The sequence below is a fragment of the Pleurodeles waltl genome, chromosome 7, assembly GCF_031143425.1.
Source record: "Pleurodeles waltl isolate 20211129_DDA chromosome 7, aPleWal1.hap1.20221129, whole genome shotgun sequence".
NCBI classification, from domain to species: Eukaryota; Metazoa; Chordata; class Amphibia; order Caudata; family Salamandridae; genus Pleurodeles; species Pleurodeles waltl.
Window position 1 is genome coordinate 973,974,871 of NC_090446.1, and position 27,968 is coordinate 974,002,838.

General features: G+C 45.9%; 1 protein-coding gene across 1 annotated transcript in view; it reads right to left on the reverse strand.

Moving 5' to 3' along the window:
- Positions 1-1,220: 1,220 nt before the first annotated feature.
- LOC138245813 (alpha-N-acetylgalactosaminide alpha-2,6-sialyltransferase 2-like) overlaps positions 1,221-27,968 on the reverse strand; it is a 577,537-nt gene continuing 550,789 nt past the window's right edge. Inside the window, exon 9 of the mRNA XM_069199748.1 lies at positions 1,221-1,629. Coding sequence (XP_069055849.1) covers positions 1,588-1,629 — 42 coding nt within the window. The 3' untranslated portion in view covers positions 1,221-1,587. The remainder of the gene's footprint in view (positions 1,630-27,968) is intronic.

Here is a 27,968-nt window from a genome sequence, read left to right on the forward strand (position 1 = left end):
TATAAGTTCACTCTAGCAGTGTAACTGTACTACCAGCCAGTAACTTTGTGAGCAGTAACTAAATACTAGCAGTAACAGTAACTCCTTTTAAAATGATAGGCATTACTTGCTACTCGCAAATGTTACTACTCGTAAACTTAAGTTACTGATGGAAAAATTACTAGCCGTAAACTTGCAAGAGTAAATTAACACTAAAAGTGTAACTTCTTTCCTTTGTGAATCAGGCCTTGTGTTGCTTACAAATCTATACAAAATGCAGTCACCTTCTCCTCAATTCTGACTCCTGACACAAAGTTTTTGTAAGATTAGTCTGAATTTCATTTAAAATAAATCAAATAGTTACTAGCTCCCCAGTGTGCTTCAAAGTACTACTGCTAATTGTTCTTTGTACAATGTTTTTGTTATGTGGTCTCAGTCTTGGATTACTCACTCTGTTTTTTTCAGTCTAGTTGCCTGTGATGGATAATCCTTCTGAAGAATCCTAAAGTTAGAGATCAATTTGAAAACCTAATTCAGAATGGGTGGGACCTCGCTTTGTAGATGTCTTCCCTGTTAGAGGTAGCCCACTACTGCAACCAGTACTAAGAAGGCCCTTTGAGAAACCCTGCATTAAGGTTTGGGAAGATTGAAAGAGGTAGCAGCCATCATTTAATCCATTCAGGGAAGAACTAAAAAGCAAACTGGTTAGGAACTTATTAATGAAGTTGTTCTCCCGTAAGCAGAGATAGATGAGTAAGATTAAGATTTCTGAGTATGTTGTTAGAATACCTCCCAGTGGATATTAGTTACAAAGGGTAGGACAAGGGCATTGACTAACCAGCATACACTTTGATCATTGTCTGAGTGCTGCAAAACTTCATCAAGCAATAAGTCAAACAGAACTAGTCTGTTCCCACGCTGGTAGCGAGGTATACAGGACTACAGGTAGAGGTAAATAAAGTAACCTAGTCAAGAATAAATACATGGCAAGGGACTTCAGGTAGGGAAAGCCTAAGGGGAAAAGTTGATGTACAGTGTAATATGTGACCATTTCAGAGGAAAGCTACTCGTCTCATTTATGTCAATAAATAAATCACAGTGCTATGTTAAACAGCAATACAAAAACCAAAGACAGATAGCGAGTGATATGTACTTTTTATTTACATAAGGAAACCCACCTTCTCTACTCATAACAGGCCCACCCCTTTCCCAAGCAAAACCCCCAAATGTCTGAGACCAACGCTTTCCCCAAATTCCATTCCCAGTTCCTGTCCTCTCCACCCACAACAAAACAGTCCCTCCCATCAAAAATGTTCAACAAAAAATAGGCCTTGAGGGCACCCATTTTGGACTTTGGCGGGCCACGTTTTGGGCCAGGCTCTGCTGCTTCTGCCTGAGCAGCGCCAGCTCACTTAGGGCATGGTGGAGAAGGTGGCCTGTTCCGCTGGTCAACAGTGGACCCCGGATGCAGGCACCAGTGGCCTTGGTGTGTTTGTGATGGAGGCAAGCCAGGCTGGTGGCCCAATGAATTGGAGGCAATGGCCTCCTCCTCCAAGGCCACTAGTCGGTGGTATTCGGCCTCCAGCTTCTGGCGCTGCACCCAGGCGGCTATGTCCTGCTGGAAAGGCGGACCTCCAGCAGCAGGAGTAGCTATATCAGGAAAGAAAATAATTGAAAAACACAGATGTAATGCTCAGTGTAAACACTTGTGTATAATATAGTGACACAGTAGCAGAACATTGTTGGTCCCATAGCACAATTTGCATTTTTGATGGAATTAGTCACAGGGCCAGGGTTTTCCCACTGACTGCAAGGAATTAAGCCAGGATACCAACATAATGAAACTGTGTTTTTGTTTAGAGGATTTCATATTGAAACGGAACATGAATTACCTACCATTAATGAGTAAGGCATACATGCTGCACAATTAATAGTATACTTGACAATAGTATGTGTGCAACATTACAACATGTGCAACAATAATGGAGGCATGCTGGTGGGTCTGCTTCTCTGGAGCATGTTTTGGTAAAAAATAATCGAGTAGTCTATCTGCGTATGTCATCCTCTGCCCCAGTCAACAGTGGAACGGAAAGAAGAGCAGGAATAGACAGGGGAGAGAAAGAGAGGGAAAGGGATAGGGAAGTCCTCGCATTCATAGCATCCAGCCTGAAAGGGTAGGGTGTAGGCATGACACATCGGGAGGGCATTGCTGTCGCATCTGGATCTGTATGCGTATTGCACACCACTACGGCTGGGCTTCAAGGTAAGCCTGCAGGGGAGGCCATATATCTTGTGGCCGAGAATTAGACGGCATTAATTCCCAGTAGGCCTTACGTTGCTTCTGGCAATACGCAGCATCACGCAGCCATTCCTGACAGCGGGGTGTCTGTCACCTACCCCAACACATCGCCTCTCTGCGCTTCGCTATCACCAACATCAGTCCCACTAATCTCCTCTGTTAGGAGGGAATCTCCTTGACATAACCCAGGAGTGCAAATTTGGGGGACCTCGGCAACTCTAATTCGACTAATTCTTCCAGTGCACCCAGCATATTCATCCAGTATCTCTGTAATGTCTCACAGCTCCACGCCAGATGCAGAAAATCCGCCTCCAGCGCTGAGCATCTGTCGCAGCTAGCATCCAGCCAGACACCCATCCTTTTAAGGCGCCTCGACGTATAATACAAGCAATGCAGACATTTAAAATGTATTAGACGCAGTCTATAATTGGGGGAAAGCTTGCGCATGTGTGCACAGGAATATTGACACACATCATCCAACAGGGTCTCCCTTATATCTACCTCCCACTGCGCCCTGGCTCCAGGTGTTGTCAAAGGCGCAGCTGTTTGCGTGCACATATAAAGGCTTGTAACAAGACTGTGGGGAGATGGGGATCTGTATGCCAGCTCCAGAGCGTGGCTCACCGGGGGCACCCCAGGGAAGCCGGGGTATTTAGCCCACATAAGCACCCTGATGCGTAAAAATGTAAACCTTTAAAGCGCGGTATCATGCGGTTCACAGAGCACAGCTTCTGGGGAGACAAAAGAACCCTCCAGATACCAGGACTCCAGGGTCGTCATCCCCAAATCATGCAGATGCTCGCATATCCGTCCTCCCTCCATTGTTCGCAGGTTCACAATGTCCCGCACCAGCACCGGGGGCGAAAATGGCTCCTCAGTCCCAGAACACCGCAGGAGCGCCCGCCAGGCCCATGCCATGTATGTTACCGTATCAACGTTCCGTGTCCTTGATCTGGGTGGTCCATAGATCACCCCAGAAAGTCCATCAGGCCAGACAGAATCATATTCCAGAGCCAGATGTGGTAAATATTTATGGGGTGCATCCAGAAATGCGCAAAATGTACCTTTGCGCAGTTATGATAGAGTTCCAGATCTGGAGCAGCCAGGTCGCCCAATTCGAACGGCTGTGTTAGCATTTCCCATGCGATTCTGGGCTGTATACCAGCCCAGACCAGCGTTATAAGTAAGAACCTAAGTCGCTTCAGGAAATTGTCCATAAGCATGAGAGGAATATTGGTGAACAGATAGAGAAATGTTGGCAGGATTACCATTTTAGCAATGGCTATACGGCCAGTCAACGAGAGCGGAAGGGAGTGCCAAGCCACTAACTTATCCTCTAGCCACGTAATGGCACTGCCATAGTTGACCGACCACAACTCATCCACTTCCCTGCTGATCCATATACCTAGGTAGTGCACCGGGCCATCAGCCCAGCTCAGGGAGTATTTTGAGCGATACAGTGTTGTAGCAGCTGACAGGGGAAGAACCACTGATCTGGACCAGTTTATTGTAATCCCAGAGAACTGACCAAATCATACGATCTCGTCTGTCAGTATGTCAAGGTGAAGCTGTGGATCCTGTACATATAAAGCAACATCAGCATACATAGAGACTAGAACTGGGCATAGTCTAAACACCAAGCCCCTGTGATTATGATGTTGTCCCAAGTGCTTAGCAGGTGGTTCCATCGCCACCGCAAATAGTAGTGGTGAGAGGGGGCAACCCTGCCGGGTTCACCTAGACACCGGAAAGGGATTTGTTGTTGTTCTGTTAATTCTGAATCTCGCCACTGGAGCTGAATACAATAAACGGATTAACTGGATGAATCTAGGGCTCAGACCCACCCTTGACAACAAGCCAAACATATACAACCACTCGACGGAGTTGAATGCCTTTGTGGCATCTAGAAACACAGCCGCAGTGCATTCTTCAGGCTTTCACCATTCGGGTTACTGCAAAAAAGGTACAGAGATTATACAAAGTCAAACGACCCGGTACAAAACCACATTGATCTGGGAGCACCAGAGATGGAAGGAGGGGCTCCAGCCGTGACGCACTTAACTTCGCTAGGATCTTATTGTCCATATTTATAAGCAAGAGTGGTCTATATGAGTCACAGAGGTCCGGGTCTTTACCTGGCTTCAATATTGTAACAATTAGGGCCTCGCGGAGTGAAGGTGGAAGAATTCCACCCTCAATTGCCTCTGCATATACATCTAGTAGGTGCGGCGCCAATAAATCTGCGTATTCCCTTATCCAAGGCTGCAGTGAGCCCATCTAAACCAGGGGCCTTATCTCCGGGTAAGCCTCAGATATTTTGTACGATGTCCTCAACCGAGAACGGCAAATCTAAATACTGCCTATGCGTGTTCTCAAGCCAGAGCAAGCCAATGTCCTCAAAGTATTCTGTATACTCCTCCGGTAGCGGCCTCGCCGATGCGGAGTAAAGGGAAGCATAGAAATCGATTAGCACCTGCTTGACCCCCTCCGTGCCAACATGGCTTACACCATCGGTGTCCAGCAATTCTACAATATAATTCCCGGCCCATGGCCGTCGCAGAATTGCCACCAGTGTCCTACCGGCCCTCTCGCCCTCTCTGTACTGCCTCACCTTGGATTCCTTGCCTAGAAAACAGATCTCACGGAGTGCCACTTCCTCATAATGTGATAACTTCTCTCTCACCTCAGCCAAGAGAGCATTAGACATGCCTACGCGTATTCGTTTTTTCCAGCATGGCCAGCTGAGTCTCTAAATCTGCCAATTCACGATGGATCGCTCAAAGCACACAGATCCCCACCTTAAAGGCCTCCCACAGGGTACCCGCTGATGATACCGATCCCTTATTAACAGTGACATATTCCACTATAGCGGTTCGCACCACCTCCCTAAAGGCTTGATCTTTAAGTGCTCCGCGAGGCAGCCTCCACGAGAAGCCGTGATGTGAACCCCCAGGAATCTCCAGCTCCAAAAGAACCAGAGAGTGGTCCGATAGAGTGCAAGGCATATGTTCAATAGACTCCATCCAGAGCTCTACGTCTCTGCTTCCAAGTCATCTATCAATGTGTGACCAGCTGTTATGCACTGTATTGAGACATGTTCCCTTTCTTTCCGCGCCATTCTTCACCCTCCATATATCCACCATGGTGCCCTCCGTCACAATCAGGGATAAAGCCTCAGCAGCTGCCACTTGTTGAGTCCTCGCTCGACTCTCATGGTCTGCCACCGCGTCCAGGGCCACGTTAAAGTCTCCCCCCCCTAGTAGAGACCCCGAGCCCAGGAAGCACACCAGATGCCATAACTCCTCAAAGAACACTGGATCATCCACAATGGGGCCATACAATGACACCAGTCAGAACGGTCTGTCTTGCAATGTACCCTGCAGCATAACATAGCGGCCCTGCCTATCTGTAATCACTTTCTCTGGACGCCACTGAAGTCCCTTTCGAAGCAGTATGGCCACCCCCCCTTGCATAGCTTGAGTACGCCGCCACATGGCTTTCACCATGGCTTTGCCGCCCCGCCCACTCTGGATCCCCAATTAGGCCAGATCTCCCATCCCACCCCCATCCAAAGTCATATCCCGTTGCATTGCAACAAACAACTTAGTTGGACTTATCTAAGGGGGCACTGACGTGGCCATCCGTTTCCCACCCAGTATAGGTGGGTGGGAAAGAACCTCTGCATCTCTAAGAGACTAACGGGTTGGTCATCACCGAGGCGCATTTCGCTTGTGTGTCCCAGCAGGCTGCAGCTCGCCATCAAGGACCACAGGTGCCCCCAGGAAACTGCTATTCTCAGTCATTATCATTAAGGGTGTCCCCACCCTTTCCATTATTCTGGGGGCCATTTGGGTCCACTTTTTTGAGGATGGTTTTCACAAATTTTGCTGCCTGTTTTGGATCTATGAAAAAATACAGGTTGCCCTTTTGTTACACACGTAGCTTAACTGGGTAGATGAGGGAGTATGTAGCAATGTGCGCTTAACCGGGAGGAACGTCCTACGGGCCGCCTGCACACCAGGAGTATAGTCAGGAAAGATGCTGAGCCTGTTGTGGTTATAGACTAGTCTATGGGTCGACGTTCGCGAGCAAGGCGAAGCACTGTGTCTCTGTAGTTTAGCAAGCGTGCAATCCCAGGCTGTACCGGCGTCCCAGGCGGCGGTCATGGGCCGAGCGACCTATGTGCCTGCTCGACCACCAACACCGGGGAGAGCTCCCATGGCTGTCGACTCCGGAAGACCTAAAATGCAGATGTTATTTCATCTAAAGCGGGCTTCTAGATCCTCATTTTTATTCCAGATGACTTCAGCACCCATTCCATCAGCAGAAGTCGCTCGCCTTCTCGACGCCGACTGTCCTCCAAGTCTGAAGTGCACGATTCCACCTGCTCAAGACGTGTGTCATGATCATCTTCTCTATCTTTTAAGTGATCCGTATGCTCTGTCAGATGATCCAGCTTTGCCTCCATTCCCGCCAGGCTATGTTTAAGGTCTATAAACATAGGTCCTCATTATGACAGTGGTGGAAAAAACCGTCTACTGCCTCGGTGACAGCCGCCAAAAGACCATCGCCGTGGCTACCAGCCGACCGCCATATTATGACCGTAGCCGGAATACCGCCAGAAGGATTGTGGAATTCCGGCTAAAATCATGGTGGCGGATGGCGGTAAGGTTGTCCTGCTGCCAGCAGCAGCGCCAAGCCAGTAGACCGCCGCAGACGGTATCATGACCCATGAAGGGATTCTCTGTCACTGATAGTGCTTACCGCCACAGTTTTCGTGGCTTTAAGGAGGCCACGAAAACCATGGCAGTAGGTGGGGTCATAATAGCCCGGTGGCTGTTACTGCCGTGGCGGACGGAGTGGTACATTGGCGGTTTGTTATGGGGAGAAGTACCGCCAGCCTGTTGGCAGTACTTTTCTCCATAATACCGCCGTCCGCCAGGGTCATAATGAGGGCCAAAGTTTTCATTGAGGTCGACTGCGAATCCTCCTCCTCAGGAAGATCGTCCGTCACTCTGCTCGCTTGGCTGCACTTTCTTTTTCCCTCGAATGAGAGCTTTAATTGCTTATGGTCAGCCTCACCCTTCTTAGTAGATTCTCACCCCGGGGGGAGGGGTGCACAGTCCAAAGCCAACAGTGCAGGCGTCCGATCCAGCACCAGTCTCTCCCAAGCACCACCACGCAATGTGGGTAGAGGGGCACCATGTCTCAGCCCCGGGAGAACCTCCAGTACGCCACTGGGTGCGTCACCTGCTACTGTCTGCCCACAGGTAGCCACCAGCACCACAGCTCTTCATTTTCCTTCTGGGCCCCGGGTCCCCCAAAGTGTCTTCTGCTCTCGTGGGCAGCCCGCCTGTTACTGCCTGCAGCCAGTGGGAACTCTCCCACTCCTTCTATTGCACCCCCTCCAGCCGCTACAATCAAGGCAAACTGCCAAGATGACCGGGGCACACAGTGCACACAGTGCAGTAGTTCACAGTAGTTCACAATCGCCCGACGGCCTCTCCACAAATGCAGGTAAGCAGCGGGTCCCTCACCTTCAGCCATTCATCCGCCACCCCCGACCAGAGCACACAGCCAGGCAGCGCACACCACCGCTGTCCAAGCCCTAGGCCGACCTTGCGGCGCACCCACTTACAGGGCCTGCGGCCCAATTCCTGCCGCCGGTCGACTTGGTCCCACAGACACTCACTGCCTGACCCCCGCAGGCGGCTCAGGGGCTTCGCTGCTCTTGGCTCACAGGTTGCGTTATCCAGGAGGAGGGCACTCAGTACCCCCCACGTTGCCTTCTGCCGCAGCCGGCCCGCTTCAGGACTCCACTCGGCCGCTGCACTCTCCAGCCGGACACGAGGCAAGGCCTCAGCACCAAGCCTCCTTGTCAACCAATTGCGCGGATCTTCAAGCGGCTACGACCATCGGGCCAGCTCCATTTCACCAGCCCTCACCTCTTTGGTAATCTGGTCCTCGGGGCTCATGATAAAGAGCGCCGCGGGTAGCCGATCTCTCCGGATTTTAAACAGATTTATGCCCCTGCCCTGCAGAGTCTCACGGAGTGGCGGCCATCTTGCACGCCCCGAGCAAGGGAAAGGTTACTAAAAAGAGAGATGAAGAAAGCTACAGGCAGCAGATAGTCAGTTGTGGTAACAGAAAATATAGAAAACACAAGGTAAGCAGATGGATGGATGGAGTGAAGGTATGGATGAATGAAAGCATGTATGTAAAGACAGATGAGTAAAACAATGGATTGATGAGAGAAAGGTTGGATGAGAGAAAGGATGGATGAATGAAAGCATGGATGTAAAGATGGATGAGTAAAACAATGGATTGAAGAGAGAAAGGCAGGGTAAATGGATGTCTGGGTGAAAGGATGGCTGGATGGATGATTAAAAGGGTGAACAGATGGATGAGTGAATGAAAGGATGTATAGCTGAGTGAAAGGGTAAATGGAGGGATGTCTGAATGGATGGATGGATGGGATGAAGGGTGGATGGATGGGTGTAAGGATGGGTGGCAGAGTGAAAGGATTGATGAGCCAAAGGGTGGATGATGGATGGAAGGTTTAAAAAAATGGATAGGTGGAGCAAAGGGTGGTTAGATGACCGAAAGGCTGTATGGATGATTGAATGAATGGATGGATGAAAAGGAGAATCTATCTATCTATCTATCTATCTATCTATCTATCTATCTATCTATCTATCTATCTATCTATCTATCTACCTGTTTATCTATCTATCTATCTATCTATCTATCTATCTATCTATCTATCTATCTATCTACCTCTATCTATGAAATTGATGAGTTTCATGCCAAAGCTGGCTACATCCACCAAGTGGGCCCCTGCTGAGCAGCGGGTGCAAATCCCTGTTTATTATCCACAAAAAGTATCTGGAATACATCCAAAACACAGATAGCTAGCACATCAGTTATGGTATTTTTCAAGATTTATTGGCAATGCATTTCAACCAGAACGGCCTTTCTCACAGTCATTTACATGTACCATCGCCCTTAGATAAATTCACCAACCAATAGACATGTGTTACAAATGAGGTCTCCAGTTAGCAGTCGGTTTGCACCCTGTCCAAGTAGGGACCCTCACTCTAGTCAGGATAAGGGAGATACCACCCAGATAACCCCTGCTCACCCCCTTGGTAGCTTGGCACGAGCAGTCAGGCTTATCTCAGAAGCAATGTGTAAAGCATTTGCACATAACACACAGTAACACAGTGAAAACAGTAGAAAAGGACACCACACCAGTTTTAGAAAAATAGCCAATATTTATCTGTGTAAAACAAGACCAAAATGATACAAATCCAACATACAGTGCTAAAGATAGGAATTTTGTACGATTTAACTTAAAAATACAGTTCCTTGAAGTCAATAGCTCCACCTGGGGCTATCTTGGTGTCGTGCTCAACGAAAGCAACAGTTCAGGCTGGCTGTGGCGTCGCGGGCCAGCTACGGTGTCGGGAAGACCCACAAACAGTACCTTTGGATTTGCAAGACATCATGATCCTCAAGGTGAGAACAGCGTTGCTGGTGTTGCGGTGTCGGTTTCGGAGTGGGTGCCGGGGTTATAAGGTCCTTGAAGTCACACATGTTGCAGATCGAACTCCAGGCTGATGAAGTCAGGAGCGCTGGCATGGATGGTGTCAGGGCTGTGGTACGAAGCGGGACGGTGCGACATGCGGTACCCACAGGTCACAGTGCAGGCAGTGGCTCAGTGACGGTCATCCAGTGGAGTCGGTGAGACCAGGGCTGCAGTGTGAAGCGGGACAGTGCGATGTGCAGTGTCACCAGGTCATGGTGCAATCAGCAGTGGCGTCGTTGCTGAAGTGCTGTCGTCGGTTGGCCCAAGTCTGCATTGCGGCGTGGGACGGGCTCCCTGCAGCCTTCCACAGGTCACAGTGCAGACAGGGACGTCGGTTGATGACACTGGAGTCGATGGTGCTGGCGTCGGTGAACCAGGGCTGTGATGTGGGACGGTGCTTCGTATATCTCACGAGTGGTGTCCACAGGCCACGGTGCAGGCACATGTGTCAGTGTCAGTAGGAGTGTCATCATTTGGGATGCCCAGGCAGTGGTGTGAGCAAGGCGATGTTGGAGTGCAGGCTCGCAGGTCAGGGTGCGAGCAGTAGCTCGGTGGCAGCGTCAGATGACGCCGTTGGTGAGACCAGGGTCGCGGTGCGAAGTGGGGCAGTGCGGCTCCATGCGGGATCAGCAGTATACATGCAGACCAGCGTGTCAGCCTTCCAACAGGAGGCAAGCTCTACTCCAAGCCCTTGGAGAACTTTCTCAAGCATGATACACAGCAAAGTTCACCTTTTGTTCTCTTTTAGGGCAGAAACAGCAACTGCAGGCAACCCAGCAAAGCAACATAGCAAAGGGGGCAGTATTCCTCCTCCAGCTCTTCTCCGTTGCAGATGTTCCTCTTGATTACAGAAAGATTCTAAAAGTCTGGGGTTTTGGGTCCAATACTTTTACCCCTTTCTGCCTTTGAAGTTGGCAAACTTCAAAGGAAAGTCTCAGTTGTTTGCGAGATCCTTCCTTGTCCAGGCCAGGCCCCAGACACACACCAGGGGGTTGGAGACTGCATTGTGGGAGGGCAGACACAGCCATTTCGGGTGTCAATGACCACTCCTCCCTCCTCTTTAGCTCAGATGGCTCGTCAGGATATGCAGGCTACACCCCAGCTCCCTTTGTGTCACTGTCTAGAGGGAATTCACAACAGCCCAACTGTTAAATTGACCCAGGCGGGGAATCCACAAACAGGCAGAGTCACAGAATGGTTTAAGCAAGAAAATGCCTACTTTATAAAAGTGTTATTTTCAAACTAACAATCTAAAAACCAACACCACTAAAAGATGTATTTTTGAATTGTGAGTCCAGAGACCCTAAATATTTGTATCTGCTCTCAAATGGAAGCTGCACTTTGCGAATATTTAAAGGCAGCCCCCATGTTAACCTATGAGAGAGATAGACCTTGCAACAGTGAAAACCAAATTTGGTAGTATTTTACTGTTGAGACATGTAAAAGACACCAGTACATGTCCTACCTTTAACATATACTGCACCCTGCCCATGGGGCTACCTAGGGCCTACCTTAGGGGTGCCTTACATGTTTAAAAAGGGAAAGTTTAGGCCTGGCAAGTGGGTACAGTTGTCAAGCCGAACTGGCAGTTTAAAACTGCATGCACAGACACTGCAGTGGCAGGTCTGAGCTATGTTTACAAGGCTACTCATGTGGGTGGCACAATCAATGCTGCAGGCCCACTAGTAGCAATTGATTTACATTCTCTGGGCACCTCCAGTCCACTTTACTAGGGACTTACCTCTAAATCAAATATGCCATTCATGGATAAAGCAGTCAATAGTACAATTTACCTAGGGAGCACTTGCACTTTAGCACTGATCTGCAGTGGTAGAGTGCACAGAGACAATACACTAGCAAAAACAGACCTAAAAAAATAGAAAGGAAGAAGGCAAAAAGTTTGGGGATAACCCTGCAAAAAAGGCAATTTCCAACAACATGGAACTAATGTATTAGTATATCCACTTGCATGGTAATTACATATGTTGGTTGAAAATAAACATTGTGAAAAAGCTGTTTTCTAACAGCTCAAAATATAGGGAACAATAGTGTATTCCATTCAAAATTTAAATTAATACATAGAATGGGAAGAAATGTGTGGATTAGTTCTTCCTAAGTCATGTAAATGAAATATCAGTTCGCCGTCCAAGCGGTCAAGTACCAAATCTAAATATAACATAAATTAGAATGTAATAAAGTTGAAGTTGAAGATGGAAGTGCTTATATTTAATGAAAAGAAATGTCTTTCTTTTCTTTTCTTTTGTTTTGTTTTATCATGGCAGCTATTGAATGTGGGAACTTTCAAGTGAGATTTAAACACATATCACAGCATATAACGACAAGTCTTTTATGCGTATGAACTAGAATGCTGTGCTTGTCTATGGAATTAGAGTAAGGCCACTGGCCTCAATTTATTACACTCCAATTTATATGTCGTATTTTATATGTCATTTGACAATGGGTCAAATGATGGGACATTCCATGGTTAAGCTTGGTGATATACAGGCGCTTTTTATTTTTTACAGGAAAAAGGGAATCAGAGCGGCAATTTTTCACCTTTTCATTACAAGGGCAAAACAAAATGAAAAAATTAAAGCTGTAGGACTTCTACACAAATTGCATTACTCTGTGAGTTTGTAGTAGAGGAAAGAGTATGTCATATGCTTTATGTGCCAAGCAGTTGTATTTTCATTTAATTTTCATTCAGCCTAGTCTAAAAAACAACTGTAAAGAATAAGAAAAGGGGGCAGGGCATGTTTACCCTCAACCTCTAGCCTTGGTCCAGGGGTCTCCCTTGGATCCCCTCAAGGCTTAAAAGTATTTTTTTTAAATCACAGTGAAATTCATGGTGGATCTGCAGATTTTGCCTTGATTTAAAAAATAAATTGTGGTTTCCTGTGTTTCTCTGTTGTTTTGCCGCGGGTGGACCAGGTCCCGGGGCATTAGGGGCAAAAAAGGCAGGGGTGCAGGGTTCCCCAGGGCTTTTAGAAGCCACATGGACTATCATCTCCCCGGGGCTATGCTTATTAAGTATGCTGGGTTGTACAGCGCCCTGGGGACCACCACCTCCCTGGGGCAAGATATTATGAAAATAATTGGGAGGCTCCTGCAGACCCCCCGGGCCCTGGAGACCACCACCTCCCCAGAGCTACCTCTTAATAGTATATGGGGGGGTCCATGGCACCCTTGTACTCTGGGGACCACCACCTCCCCAGGTCAGTATTTCAAAAAATGAATAGGGGGATCCTTCTGGCCTGCCACCTCCTCAGAGCTACAATAACATTAAAGGAGGGGGTCCACCACCTCCCCATGGCCAAATTAAAAAGTTGGAGGGGGCCCCTTATGGAGCCATGTATGGCCCAGGGGACTACCACCCCCAAGCGCCGGCTCCTGCTACCTCCTGAAGTGCCCACCCTAGGGAAGTAGCTGTTTGCTTTTACTTAGCAGAAGCTTACAGCGCCAGCCAAGCAAAAGCAAACACTCTGCTTTCAGCAAGCGGGATCTTAAAAAATGTTCCCACTTGCTGAAAGTGGTGTTTTCATTTCTTTCCCTGCCCACTAGCATGCGGGTAGGGAAAGAGCTGAAAACATTGCTCCAACACACAAGCAGCTGCTTTTTAAAGTAACTTCCTGCGTGCAGGAGCGATGCTGGCTCCGGCAGAGGACAGAAACCGGGGGGAATCATGCGGGGGCCTTGAGGCGCTCCTGGTACCCAGGTACATGTGGCCAGGCCCCAGGGGTGGGGTCCCTAAAGCCGAAATAGGCCTAGGTAGAGGGGCCACACAGCCCCCTCCCTTTCCAAAAAAACATTTGGGTCTGGGGAGGTGGTGGTCCCTGGGGACAAGGGGCGGGGGGGCATCTTGGCCCCCCATAAATTATATAAAAATAGCCCGGGGAGGTGGTGGTCCTGGGGAGGTCCGTGCGACCCCCCCATATAGTTTTAAAATGATGTCCCAAGGAGGGGTGGTCCCTGGTGCCAGTGGGGGGTCAGTGCGACTCCCCTATATACTTTATTACTGATGTATCGAGGAGGTGGTGGCCCCTGTGACTTTAGGGCCTCTGCTTTCCCTAAGTTTTTATATTATGTAGCCCTGGGAAGGTGGTGATCTTTGGGCCAAGGGGGTATATGTGTAGCCCACCATATATTTTTTTTATGTCCCAGAGAGGTGGTGGTTACGGCAAACTTTTTTTTATTATGTAACCCGGGGGCGATGGTGTTCCCTGGGGCCCGGGGGGCCATGCAGCCCCCCTTAATATACATTTAGTGTTGCGCTCTTTAGGCTCCAAACTCCTTCGCCATGCATCGCGTGATGTTGTTGTGGATATAGGGGGTTGGCCACAGGGACTGGCCATAGGACAGGCCCTGCGGCCAACCACGCTATGCACAGCCAAAGGCCATGCATGGCAGTGGTTGGATTACTGTAAAGTAATTAAAATTGACCTTACTTTTAAAAAATCATAGAAATGCACTGAAGAAACAAAGGTCACAGGGATGTTATTGTTCAGATAAAAAAACATAGAAATTCACTTAAAAAACAAAGGTTAAAGGGACGTTATAGTTAGGCTCACATTTTAGATGTACAAAACCATAGAAATTCACATGTTAAAGTTAGAGGTATTTCAGGGAACTATTGCTTGTACCCTAAGGTAACTATAACTCTTGTGCCCCCATGCCCAGTTTTTTTAATAAATAATTTTCAAACAAATTTTACAGTGATATTATCAATGATATTATAAAAGATGTGAAGAGTGCTGTAATATGTGGGGTAATTAGCAGTGCATGGGGAGGGTGTGAGTTATAGTTACCTTAGGGCACGAGTTATAGGGCCAGATGTAGCAAGTTCCGATTTTGCGAATCGGATATTGCGAGTCAGTGCGACTCGCAATTTCCGATTGGCAAAATCAGATGCAGAACGGTGTCTCAGACACCGTCTGCGATTCGTATATTAATATTAATGAGGTGGGTCGCATTTTGCGACCCCATAGCGAGTCCCTGCACTCACAGGGATGGTGGCCTGCTGAAGACAGCAGACCTCCATGTCTCTGACTGCTTTTGAAATAAAGCAGTTTTTTTAATTTATTTTGCAGCCCGTTTTCCTTAAAGGAAAACGAGTTGCAAAATAAAAAAAATAACAAAACCATTTGGTTTCGTTTTTTCAGAGTAGGCAGTGGTCCACTGGACCACTGCCTGCTCTGAAAAAACATTTTGGGCAACATCCACAAAGGCGAAGGGGTCCCAGAGATCTGATTGACTGCCAACAATCCAACCAGTAAGTGTTGGCAGCCATTTTGAGACTGGGCTTCAGCTGATTCTCAAAAGCAAACAAAAAAAAAGAAAAGAAAAGGGAGCAGGGTACATTTCCCTTAACCCCTTAGCCTCAGGAACCCCGCCAGGGCATAAAAATATTTTTTTTAATTCACGGCAAAATTCTCTAATATCTGTGAATTAAAAAAAGCAAGCGCAGTCTCTTGCACTTGCTTTAATACCCCCCCCAGATGGGCCACATGCAGGGGCATACAAAGTTTTATGTTTAAGGAGGGGTGGCACAGGATCACCCTCCTAGTGCTGGTAAAAAACTCCCTGGGTCAAGAAACAAAACAATTAATGAGGGGCCAGGCAGACCCCCCCAAGCCCCAGGGACCACCACCATCTGCAGACCCTCTCGGGTCCTGGGGACCACCACCTTCTCAGGGCAAGAAACAAAAAATGAATTGTGGGCCCCGTGGAGCCCTGGAGATCACCTCCTCCCAGGGGCTACATTATTGAAGTATTCAGGGGTCATGCTGGCCCCTCAGACCCTGGGGACCACCACCTCCCTGGGGCTAAATGTTAACAGTTTGTTGGGGGGTACATGGTTTCCCTGGACCAAGGGACCACCACATCCCCAGGGCCAAAGAGAAAATAAGAAGGGGGGTTGTGGCCTCCTTCCTGGAGCCATATATTTCCCTGGGGACCACCACCACCCTGGGCCGGTTCCTGATGTTTCTTGAGTTGCCCACCTTCGGTAGGTAGCTGTTTGGTTTTACTTGGTGGGATCTGTGACTGCTCCTGACAAGCAAAAGCAAACATAACTCCGCTTTCAGCAATCAGGGACATCAAAACTGGTCCTGTTTGCTGTGACCAGAGTTTTTAACTTGTTACCTGTCTTCTGTCATGCAGACAGGGAAAGAGATGAAAGGTTTCTCCTGCATGCAGGGAGCTGCATTTTAGCAGTTCCCTGCATGCGGGAGCAATACTGGCTCGAGCAGGAGGTGGGCACCAGCTGGGACCACGGGGACCTTGAGACTCCCCCCGCGGACCTGTAACCATCAAAACTTTGTGCTTAGGGCCAAGGCAAAGCAAGTGTGTTTGACATGCATTTCAACAATCTTACCTTTAAACCTTGATGGGGGCATTTGCATCCTTGCTTTTTTTTAGTGTAATATCTCATGTACTGTCTGTGAAGAGTGGGCTCTTCCTTGTCATCTGCTGCTGAGACCAGAGATTATGTTCTAAACTATTAAAAATGACAAGTATGTAAACCTGCATAGAATACCTGCCTGTTTCGCCCACTCCTAATCATCAAAACATCTTGTATATGACCAAGGCAAAGCAAGTGTGTTTTCTCTGCATTTCCACAGTGAACAGTAATCCTTGATGGAGGTTTTTGCATCCTTGCTTTTTTTAGCACAATATCTCATGTAGAGTCTGTGATGAGTGGGTTTTTTCTTGTCATCTGCTGCTGAGACTAGAGATTGTGTTCTAAAGTTTTAAAAACCACAAGCATATAAACTTGCCTAGAATACCCACCCGTTTGGTTCTGCTCCATATACATCAGTGATATGCAGTGTCTTCCCCTACATTTTCTCTGGAAAATGGGAAGCTCACTAAAAGGATCCACGAACATGTTTCCCACCGATTTTGGAGATGGGATTTTGAGGCATAGAAATATGATCACATATCCACCAAACAAAGAAGCACTTCATGAGTGCTGTGGGGTAGTCCACAGGGCCATGCCCTGCAGTCAAACCCTTCTGTGAACGGCAGAAGGTAGTTTGTGGCAATGCGTTGGGTGGTTATAGGAGGTTCGCTGCAAGTCCTGGCTGCAGCCCAGGTCCTGAGGCCAACCCCCACTGTGCACGGCCCAAAGCACAGGCACAGGTTTCGTGGTTATAGGGGGTTGGCCACAGGCCAATATTTAGATTTATTCAAGATTTATATATATTTTTGTATATGGATAAATATTCACTCATCCCATACACTTAACTTTCCTGTGAGTGTTATCATGCTGCTTGAAAAAGAAACATTAATTTTTAGAAAGCAAAAAAATAACTTCCAGAGCCCCACAACCTCAACACCTAGCAGGCCCTGCTCCTGGTCCAAGATGCCAGCCCAGTGGTGTGGCAGCTTTTGCTGGGTGCGCTGGACACTGTGCTACAGTGCACACACCGCTGCACTTGCCCTGACAGCCGCCAACAGTCCTCCAGGGGCGTAACTCTTATTGGGCCTTCTTCCTGCTGCCAACATGCAGAGGAGGTGGCATTGGACCCAAACGATTGGTGTGGCCCCCTCCATCTCTTTATGAATAGGATGGGGCAGCACCCTTGCGTCACCCATGGGGGGCGGGTAGCACTGGTCTTGCCTGCTCCTACCATGAAGTAAGAGGAGAGGAGTGGACTCGACTGGCCGGAATGGGAGAGAGTCGGACTGTGATGGGAAACTTCGGAAGGATAATGGAGACGGGAGGAAGACCGGCCAGGATTGGAAAACAGACAAAAAGCAAAGTACAAAAAGGCACAGAAAACACACATAGAAACATAAATACACACAGGGAAAGACAGACAGCAATGCAAATAAGTAAATGTAAGGTGGGATTGGGAAGTGCGTAATCAGCTAGGGGTATAGTAGGTATGGATTGAAAAGCTGGGAAAGAGCAAGCAGGAGAAACCTAGGCAGAAGCAGGTAAAACAAAATGGCCTCATATTTGCAAATTGTGGGGTGCCGTTTACGCAGATTATTCAGTGCGGAATGTGCTACGAGCGCTAAATCGCAGCATCAGCAGCGCAACATACATTTTCCAACCGTTCGCAGAACCTGCTGGAATTTCGCAGAGTTTTTTGGTAACTCCACGGAATTCCACAGAGTTAAATTCTGCGATTTCCACCCAACCCTTGTCTAAAGTCCAGCTTCCAAAAAGTTATCAGCGTGAAGAGCTGTTACTGTGTAAAAACCAAAACCATGAGTGGCAGCAAGAAGAGGTAGCCTCTGAACCAAGCCATGAAAATTGCAGCTGAAAATACAATTTACTTAAAACCTCAGGGGAAGAAAGAAGTTTGCAGTAGATCAATTTCACAGGACTGATCAAAGTTCAAGATCAAGTTTGAGTGCAAGGTCAAGTTCTGCAGACAGTAAAGAAGCTCCGACAAAGACTGTTGATGAGCAAAACAGAATTGAAAATTAACTTTTGAAAAGAACCTTAGATTATTTTGAATTTTGTTTTGATTATTCTTTAAGAATTAAGAATAAAAACAATAATATATCACTATGAATATAAGAGGATTTTGTTGCTTTTGAAGTTTTTTAGTATCACAAGAACCTCTGTCTCAACTAGAAGATTGAGTACAGCAAATGCTATAAAACTGTAAGGTTAGTGATGTTATTAACAATATTACTAGATTTAGTGGGACTGCTATTGTGCTTATTAACTGTTGGGATATGTGTCTAATCACACTGAATTTATTATTGTTAGACATGAATCAAAACATGACGCACAAGAGTATAGAGAGAATTTAGTTAGTGGTTTTCAGGATAATATTTATACTAGAATGATTCATTTATATGAACATAATGAAGTTTAGGGGGTGCTTTGTAGGTGTTTTCCTTTCTACTTCTGCTGGGGAGGGTAAGACACACGCACAACTTCCAATTTCATGTGCTGCTATGTTTAGCAATGATGAATTCCTATTTCCTTAGTTGACGGATCTGAATGTGTCTTTTGAGAATGTATTTATGAAAGAAGATAACAAGGCTGTTAAATATAACAAATCCTTAAGGCTGATTAAACAAAACAAGTATGAAACTACAATTACTAATCAGAGTCGCATGTATCTTGAGTTGCGAGGAGCATAATTTTATAAGAGAGTGTATTTTAAGAGAGGAGTAAATATTTTAAGATGGGGGAGATTGAGAAGAAAAGAATGTTGCAGTAGGGCACATCAAGGAAGAGGAAGAATTTAGGTTGTCGAATCTGCATCCTAGTTTAAGGATTATTGATTCCTTCAATACTAACCTGCCCAATAATTCACACAAGGTTAAATATTGTGAAGAGCATGGCTTATGGGAAACAGTAGGCTTCTCGTAAAGTTGGTAAATGGATAGATAATGTAGGAGGAAGTACTTTGTGACTAATCGTAATCCCTGTAAGAATCATTATGATTTGTGCAATTGTCCTGTTTCTTTTCTTAAAATGTTCTGGATCTTTATTTAAAAAGTGTGAAAAGAAATGGAGCAATTTGGAGACGAAGAGACTCAAGGAGTATAAGATGAAGGATATCATGGATTGTGTTTACAGCCAGTTAAAGATGACGAGGACGGTTTCATAAAGAAGCAGAGAAGACGGATTGATCCTGACCAATAAAGATATCCTAGTGATTATAATATAATCAGACAGGGCAACTGCTAATCAGACGGGGGAACTATTAGAGTGTTTTTAAAAAAAAGCTTATTTTTTGCAACAAATTCTACTAAGTATTAGTGATTTTTATGTTGAATCTAATATGCAAATGCTGAAATAATATAATTACAGTTGATACGAGTTTAATATAGCATATGGAAGTGCGTTTATTAACATGATTTAGTTCTACCACATTTTGTTAAAAACTCCTTTTTTAGATAAAATGAATGCTGCTGCTTTATCTGCTTTCACTTCTGTATTCACCCCCTTTCATCAGATTCCCCTGACCATCTTCTCTCCCCACAGCTCTGCAGAACAAATACAAGCCGATGTCATTTTTCAGTTGTGCTCTCAATTAACTTTCTAGTGTTCCTAACTGTAATATTTTTCTAAGGCCCTTCTGCTGTAGTTCGGTTGCTGAACCCAGTCTTATTCATCAGTGTAAAGGTTCATTAGCTGAAAGTTTCGTATTAGTTTGAACATCTCTGGATACCAGTGATATGGAAAAGCAGGATGCTTTCTGAGAAATGGGTCAGTGTTGATGTATTATGTTATTGACATGAATAGCTCTGATTTGCTAAAGAGCTGTTACATGGGATTGTTAGAGTGTGTTTTGCTAATCAATATTAATATGAAAAGCTTGCAATATATTGTGTGATGAAACTGCATAGAAAATGTGTTAACGTAGAAAATAATGCATGCGTTGAAATGTGCCCACGAGGAGTGGCTACCAATGTATACGAAAACGAATGAAAAGCTTATTAATTCTGAAATTTTATATGCAATAATGTCTGAATTTGTATTAGTATATCATAGTTAGAGTTGTGTGTTAAGAGTTTGCTTTATTAAATCAGAGGGCCTTAGCTTAGCGAGGGTTTGGGCCTAGCTGCCTGGCCTCATATTGAATTGTATTTTCTAACGTGTAATGTGCTGTTTTCCTGAAGGACACGAAGCAGTATTTTTCCAGGAGTTATGTGTGTGTAGCCATAGTAAATTCTTTCTCATGAGAACCGGCTTGCTCAAGGCGACGTTCTTGCTAGATGCACCAGTGTAATTTGTAGCAGGTGCAAGGTTAACCGTGATGACAATGAAGACACTGACTGGAGTGCAAAGTGTAACATTTTCTACCTGATATTCCAACTGTTGAAGACGTCAATAACTTGGACCAATCTGCGACATGGGAACTACAAATTGTGGAAAGTTCTAGTAGGGTACTTGGAGAATTATTGGGTAGAGATAATAATGCACCAAACTTCATCCAATGAGGAATTAGGGACTAATTAGACAGTTTTGATTTAACAGCGTGACTCAAGAAGAAACGGGCACACTTCACTACAAATTCACTCCATTTCGCCATCTCCATTTGTCATTCCTATTGCTCTAGCGTTTTCCTGAGTTTATTCTGAGTACTTTAAACCCATCATCTATCCCATTCTTTGCTTGATGCTAACTTCTCTATCTGAGGGAAGTAATCCGTTCTGGAGAGTATGCTATAATGAGACTCTGCCCCGTCCTATCTCTGCTGATGGTAAATCGACTGATGTCCTGAGGACGAAGACTGACGCTGTTTGCTGATCTGTTGGATTGGTAACTATCTGATACAATTGTAATTGTCTGTTTGCCTTTTCTTTCTAGGTACCAACTGTTATTTTGATAGAGGCCTTAGTTTAGATGTTTTCCAAATTCGTGTTCACTAAATGTTTTGCATGAAGCCCAACATGCTAATGCTAATTTGAAGTTAGTTAAGGCATTCACTAATTTTGTGCAAATAGACAAATGACTAAGTTCTTGCTTTGTTGATTCATGTACTAATGAGACTCTGCTAAGTTGATTCGTATAATGATGTGCCTAGATGCTAAATGAAATTAGTAGATATTGATTAAAATAGAGTTTTGATTATTGATTGGATTGTTTTGGCGTTGTTTGACTGCTAATAAGACTAACAGATATGACATAAGGTTGTAACCAATAGGGAAATAAATATCTTAACTTTGACTAAACTGGTGTGGTTATTCGTGCCTGAGAAATCAATGGTGTATTCAACAAGAAATGTTATTAAATGTTTATCGACTAGTGAATGTTGCCATTGATTGTTTATTGATCTATTGATTGGTGATGCCAAGAAATTATTTTGTACTGGGAAGTCTCCAAACGTGGTCCAAAGGTTTGTCGGCCTAAACGCGTCTCCTGGTAAGTTTACTTATCTAGGCCCCGATGTGCTATCAGTTTTTGGTAGCAGAGGTAATGGTTTGGCACTTTGGGGCCCCAGTATGAAAGCTCACAGTTTGATAGAGTTAGAGATTGATGGGGTTGGTCCTTTGAGGTCCTTAGGGATTGGTAGTAGGTGAGGTGTACCGAATAAATTGGGTTTCGTGGATTTGTATTTTTCAATTATGCAAATTGGAGGGATGTTGTGTCCCTAAGCCCCAAATGACTCTCCCGGAATCTCAGAGCTTGCTGAAGGGAGCTTGAGTATGTTCTCGGCGTTCTAGTGACAATGTGAATGAAGTAGGGTTTTGCACTTGCACAGCTTATGCATATTGCAGGTGAATTTGATGTTTGTGAGGATTTTAGGCCAGATGATGATGTTTTAGTAGGCATGGGCGTACTCCGCAGTGTGAGAGTAGGGAAGTCAGCGAACTTCATGTGAGTGTGGCGCTTTGTGCTCAATAATTGTCCACGTGGTTGTTGATGATATACGGACCCTGAGTGGTCTAAGACTCCGGAGTATATTGATAAGTGTATGAGACACTTGGTTTATGTTGTAATTTGTGCAGTTTAATAGGTCGATGGTAAAGTCGACGAGTCGAGTATGAGTCAAGGTGAGTGAATGAAAACTTGGATGGAGATTTGGTGAGTTCTAAAGTGCACTAGAACAATAATCCATTGACAAGTCGAGAGTAGAATTTGCGGGTCAAATTTTGCTTGAGAGTGCGGGATCTGAGAAGGAGAGAGTAGCGGCCGAGGCTAAGCGAAATCTCTGTAAAGTTCTGAAGTAAATCTGTAGTAAACCGGCAAATTTGAGTTTATTTGGATGGTGCTCGCAATATATTGCATTAGTTTGTGTGAATCGAGAGTGGGAAGACAAGCCGCAAGACTTTGTCAGCCGCAGTGTGTGTGAGTGTGAAGTCATTGGAGCCGCGCTGGGATAGGTTGGTTAGTGAGAAAGGTCGCGCACGGATTGGCAGCCGTCGGTGAGAGGCAATAGGTTGAGAGGGTAGGCAAAGAGACTTCTGGGAATTAAAGTCACTTCCTGATTTGATTGTGAACAAAATAAAAGACGTAAAGATGACATTTTTCAAGGCTTTAAAGAGCGCTTTGAGGGGAGAAGTATATATTACCGCGAGTGTAGGGGAGGTTACACCGGCAGAGGGTACACCGGCATACCTTGTAATGGAGGAAAAGGGTGTTGCACTATGTCTTTGGTTAAAGCAATGGTGCAAAGCTACGGAAAAAGAGGGGTACTCAGCGTTTCCTGAAAACGGAACGTTCAATTTGAGGGTTATAGAAAATTTGCAGAGGGTGCTGAATGATCTGAAGCAGCCTCCAAAACCAGCACAGTTTGAGGCGTTAGCAATTTGGGAACTAATGGCAATACGGCAACAGCAACACAAGTTTGAGAGGAGAATGAGGAAAGCCGAAAAGGCACTAGCGGAGGCTAGGTGGGATAGTGCACAGAGTTTGGAGGAGAGAGACAATAGATGGAGTTAGACTTTTTCCAGCGATAGCTCAATAGGGTGAAGACAAAGGGAGGAAAGCTACTTGTAAAACGGATAAAAGTCCTTCCCAAGGCAAAGAGGTTAGGAAGCCCTGGTCAGAGGTAGATGACTCAGATGATGATGAATTCCTTAATCAGTTACTTAATGATCGACCACCGCCATATGCGATAAACGAAAATACACTGAGTACCAGTGCATGTCCTGCAGGTTTGATACAAGAGAAGGTGACAATAAATCTGACACAGGTTAGTCTTGTCTCGACACAAGCCCCGGTGCAGAGTAGTTTTGGTGTGTCCACTGCCCAGGTTATGCAACCTCAGTTGCAACCGCCGCAGGTCCAGAGGCTTTACCCTGATGTACCCATTTTAGAGACTACCACTAATCTGAGGGTGCCGACAGAGCAACTATATGGGGGACAAAAGTTGATTCAGAGTGAGCCAACTCCACCTTTACTGCCCCAGGTACAGCTGCAAATGATTACTAGATATACTTCGGTCGCAGGACCGCAATCAGACATGACACCAGTGATGAGCCAGAATATGGGAGTTAGTCCTCCACAGGTTTTGGGAAACAGACAGACACCAGATGCCATATCTTTGCCTATTACGGTTGGTCCACCAGTGCTGTTGTATGCGCAGGTGAAACCTGGTGTATGCGATCAAGGGGTAATGACCCAGGATATGGCAAGAGGAGGGTTAGTAGGAAGCTCCCAAGGAACGACTCCAGTGGAACCGACATTTGAAGGATCTAGGTACCTGTTGGATTTTAGTCCGATTGGGGCTCCTCCAGAAGCCATGAGACAGACAGGTTTGAGACTGTTAACTCCGCAGATCTCTAGTGCGAACGTACCACAGACACCTTTAGTGCAGGCTGGGAATATCTTGTTGCAAGGTCTAACAGCACAACAGCTGACCGATTGGTTAGACAAGCTTAATACTCCACAGACTACTCCTGTAGCAGCAGGGAGGGCAGAAGGAGAGGAGTACCTGAACCATATGAGGTTGGGTATGGAAGCCAACGAACTTGTTGAAGGAAGCATGGGTGTGAACAGGCTAGAGTCATACACAGAAACAAAATTGAGGTACTTGTGTCCAAAGATAACCAGAGAAGTGAGCAGGGTGCACCAAAGGTTGGCAAATTTGGCAGATAAGTACAGTGTAGATTTAGAAAATACCAAACATCTGAAAAGGAGTTATAGGTTAGATTTTGAGCCAAAGGATTTCGAACACATGAGGTCTACTGGAATGAAGCGCACCTCAAGGAGATACTGCAAAGTGCACAAGTTTGGGGAGACTTAGAGAAGTGGCAAGGCAGATGGGTGAAGAAAAGAGACAAGAGGAAGAGTGATTGCATAGAACAGCCAGCTAAAACATTACTGGATACAGGCACGGTAACGATGTTACCAATGAGAGATACTGCCAGAGGGGTTCTCGTCCATGTACCTTGGACTAGAGGGGATATTCTGTCATTCCCAAATGAATTCCCCAGGCTGAGGGAGAAACCAATAGAGTGGTGTCAGCAGACAGACAGGTTTGTGAAACTCGCGAAGTGTCTCTGGGAAGATCTGAATACTCTCTTTGAGATCATAGTTCCAGCCGATTTGTGGATCGAGTGCAAAAGGAGTGTAGATTGGCCGACTGAGGAACCGGCAAGGGACAGAAACACAGGGGCGCCGTCTCCTGATGTGATGAAGTATTATTATAAGGTTATTGAGTTTCTGAAAACAAGAGTTTCGCTGAAGAATATTGATTGGCAAAGGATTGATCGAACGGCCCAGGAAGTCAAGGAGTCGATGCATGCTTATTATGAAAGGTTGTTGAAGGAGTTTAAGCATTACAGCAGGACAGAGGTCATTGAGGTGAAGGACATGAATCACCTTGTGTTTAGGTTCGTGGAAGGGCTGAGACTTGAGATTGGCCAGTTGATTAAGAATCATCTGATTTGCTGGCAGGCAAAGCCGATTGATGAGGTGTTGCAGTATGCGAAGTACTGCAGTGACAAGATTGAGTTGAAGCAAAAAGCGAGGGTGATGCAAATCAAGACAGCGAGGGATGCAGGGAGGTTTTCTGCAGCAGATGGTGCAGCAGCTGCAAGGAAACGGGATGTTTCAGGTGCAAGTGAGAGGTAGAGGTCGAGGAGGTTTTGTGAACCGCAGTCCAGACTTGAACACCGTAGTAGTTCAAAACGATGCACAGGGAATGAAGAAGATGTTACCTTGTCATGCTTGCGGGGTCGCTGGACACTGGAAGCGGGAGTGCCCAATGATGGTGCAGGATGGTGTTACTCAAAAAAGCAATGATGTCAGTTCATTTCAAAATATGAGAGGGCCAAGATTGAGAGGTCCAAATCCAAATTTTCAGAATAATGTGAATCAAATGCAGGGTTTTCAATCTATGCAGCAGGTGCAGATGCCGTGTATGCAGCCAATGCAGTTCCAACAAGCGCAACAGCAGGTTCCCATGGTACCTAGACAGCAAATGCAAGTGCCTTTAGCCCCAGTGGAACAGCAACAGGTGATGCTTACTCAACAGGTCACAGGTCAAAGAGTGAGTCAAAATCACACAGTGCAACAGTACCCATTGCGTGGTGAGAATGGAATAAACGATGAATGGTCGGATGAGAGTTCAGACAGTGAGGAGTGTAGGCTTGCAGCGTCCTTAGCAGTAGATCAGAGAGGACCCTATGTTCAGGGGAAGGTAATGGGTCACAAAGTTTCATTCTTGGTTGACACAGGAGCTACATGCTCTATAGTCAGAAGTGCAGAGGTTCCGAAACTGCCCATTTTGGGATGGACAGTTAAGGTAGTGGAAGTAGCAAACCAACTCCTGACTAACCCGATCACAGATCCGGTTCAGGTTGAGCTTGGCACTTTCCAAGGATTGCACAGATTTGTGGTTTGCGATTCAAGTCCTGTGTCCTTACTGGGAAGGGACTTATTGTGCAAAATGAGGTGTTCAATCACCTGTTCCAATGAAGGAATTGAGGTACAGACAAACAGTGATGATGAAGGGGAGGAACAGGGTTCAGAGCCTGAAGTGGAGACAACAGATGAGGAATATCCTCTGATTAACTTCTTTCCGATGTTCACCGTGGCTGATCTCCCAGCGGACTTACAGGGAACAGTTCAAGAAAAGGTGTGGGACTTGACAGGGAAAGAAGTAGGGTTGATAAAAGGAGTGGAGCCAGTCAAAGTCAATGTGAAGCCTAACGCTGCGTTCCCCCAGATACCGCAGTATCATATGGTGCAAGATGTCCTTATAAAGATTGCGCAAATCATTGCAGATTTTGTGAAACAGGGAGTCCTGAAAGAGGTGTTGAGTAGCCCGTGTAACTCACCTATAATGGGGTTGAGAAAGCCTTGTGGGAAGGTTCGAATTGTTCAGGATTTGAGAAAGATAAATGACATAGTGGTGAAATGTTGCCCAGTGGTGCCAAATCCAGCTGTGATTATGTTTCAGATTCCATGCGATGCAAAATGGTTCACAGTAATTGATCTGTCCCAAGCATTCTTTTCTGTGCCTCTTCATGAGGACAGACAATTTTTCTTCAGTTTTAAATTTTTGGACAAAGTCTACAGTTGGTGTCAAATTCCTCAAGGGTTTTCGGAGTCACCTTCCATATTCAATCAGATACTGAAGAAGAATTTGGAGTCATTGGAACTGCCTTTCTAATCAACTCTAGTGCAGTACATTGATGATCTGTTGATTGCATCTAAAACAAGGGACGAGTGCAAGTACGATTCAATTGCCTTGCTGAATCACCTGGGAAAGAATGGGCACAAAGTGTCCCCGAAGAAATTGCAATATTGTCAGAGAGAGGTCATATTTAGGTCATCAGATAGAGAAAGGGTCGAGAAAGTTATTCAGAGAAAGAGTAACTGCAGTGTTACAGATTAATCCCCAAACGACGCGGAGAGATGTCAGGATGTTTCTAGGAATGGTGGGTTATTGTCACCAGTGGATTCCAAATTTCTCAGTCATTCCTAAGCCATTGCAGAGGCTGATGGTCAAGGAGAATCAGGACGCCATAGTGTTGGGAAAGAAGGAAATGAGAGCGTTCACTGAGTTAAGAGAGAGCATGTGTAGGGCTCCAGCTTTGGGTATGCCTTATTACACAAAGCCTTTTGTTCTGTTTTGTCATGAACGTGATGCATGTTCTCTGTCTGTCTTGACACAGGTTTTTGGAGGTGTAAACCGACCAGTAGCATATTTTTCAGCTACTTTGGACCCAGTTGCAGCAGCCTTACCGGGTTGTCTGCGTGCAGTAGCAGCAGTTGGACAGAGCCTCACACAGTGTGAAGGCATAGTGATGGGACATCCTTTAAAAATCATGGTCCCTCACTCAGTTGAGATCCTCTTAACCCGAACAAAAACGCAGCATATGACAAATGCAAGGTTGACGAAATATGAAACGATTATATTGGGGTCACCAAATGTAACGCTAAAGAGATGTACAATGTTGAATCTGGCAACTTTGCTTCCAAGTGAAAATACTGAGGTTGAAAATATGGAAGATGTAGAACATGATTGTCTTGAGGTAACAGAAATGTGCACCAAACCAAGACCTGATATTAAAGATACCCAATTGGAGGAAAATGACCAAATTATCTTTGTCGATGGCTCATGTTTGAGAGACTCAGTAGGCGTGCTGAGAGCTGGATATGCTGTATGCACGATTTCTGGTATTCTTGAAGCGTCCTGGCTTCAAGGAGTGTATTCCGCTCAGGTGTGG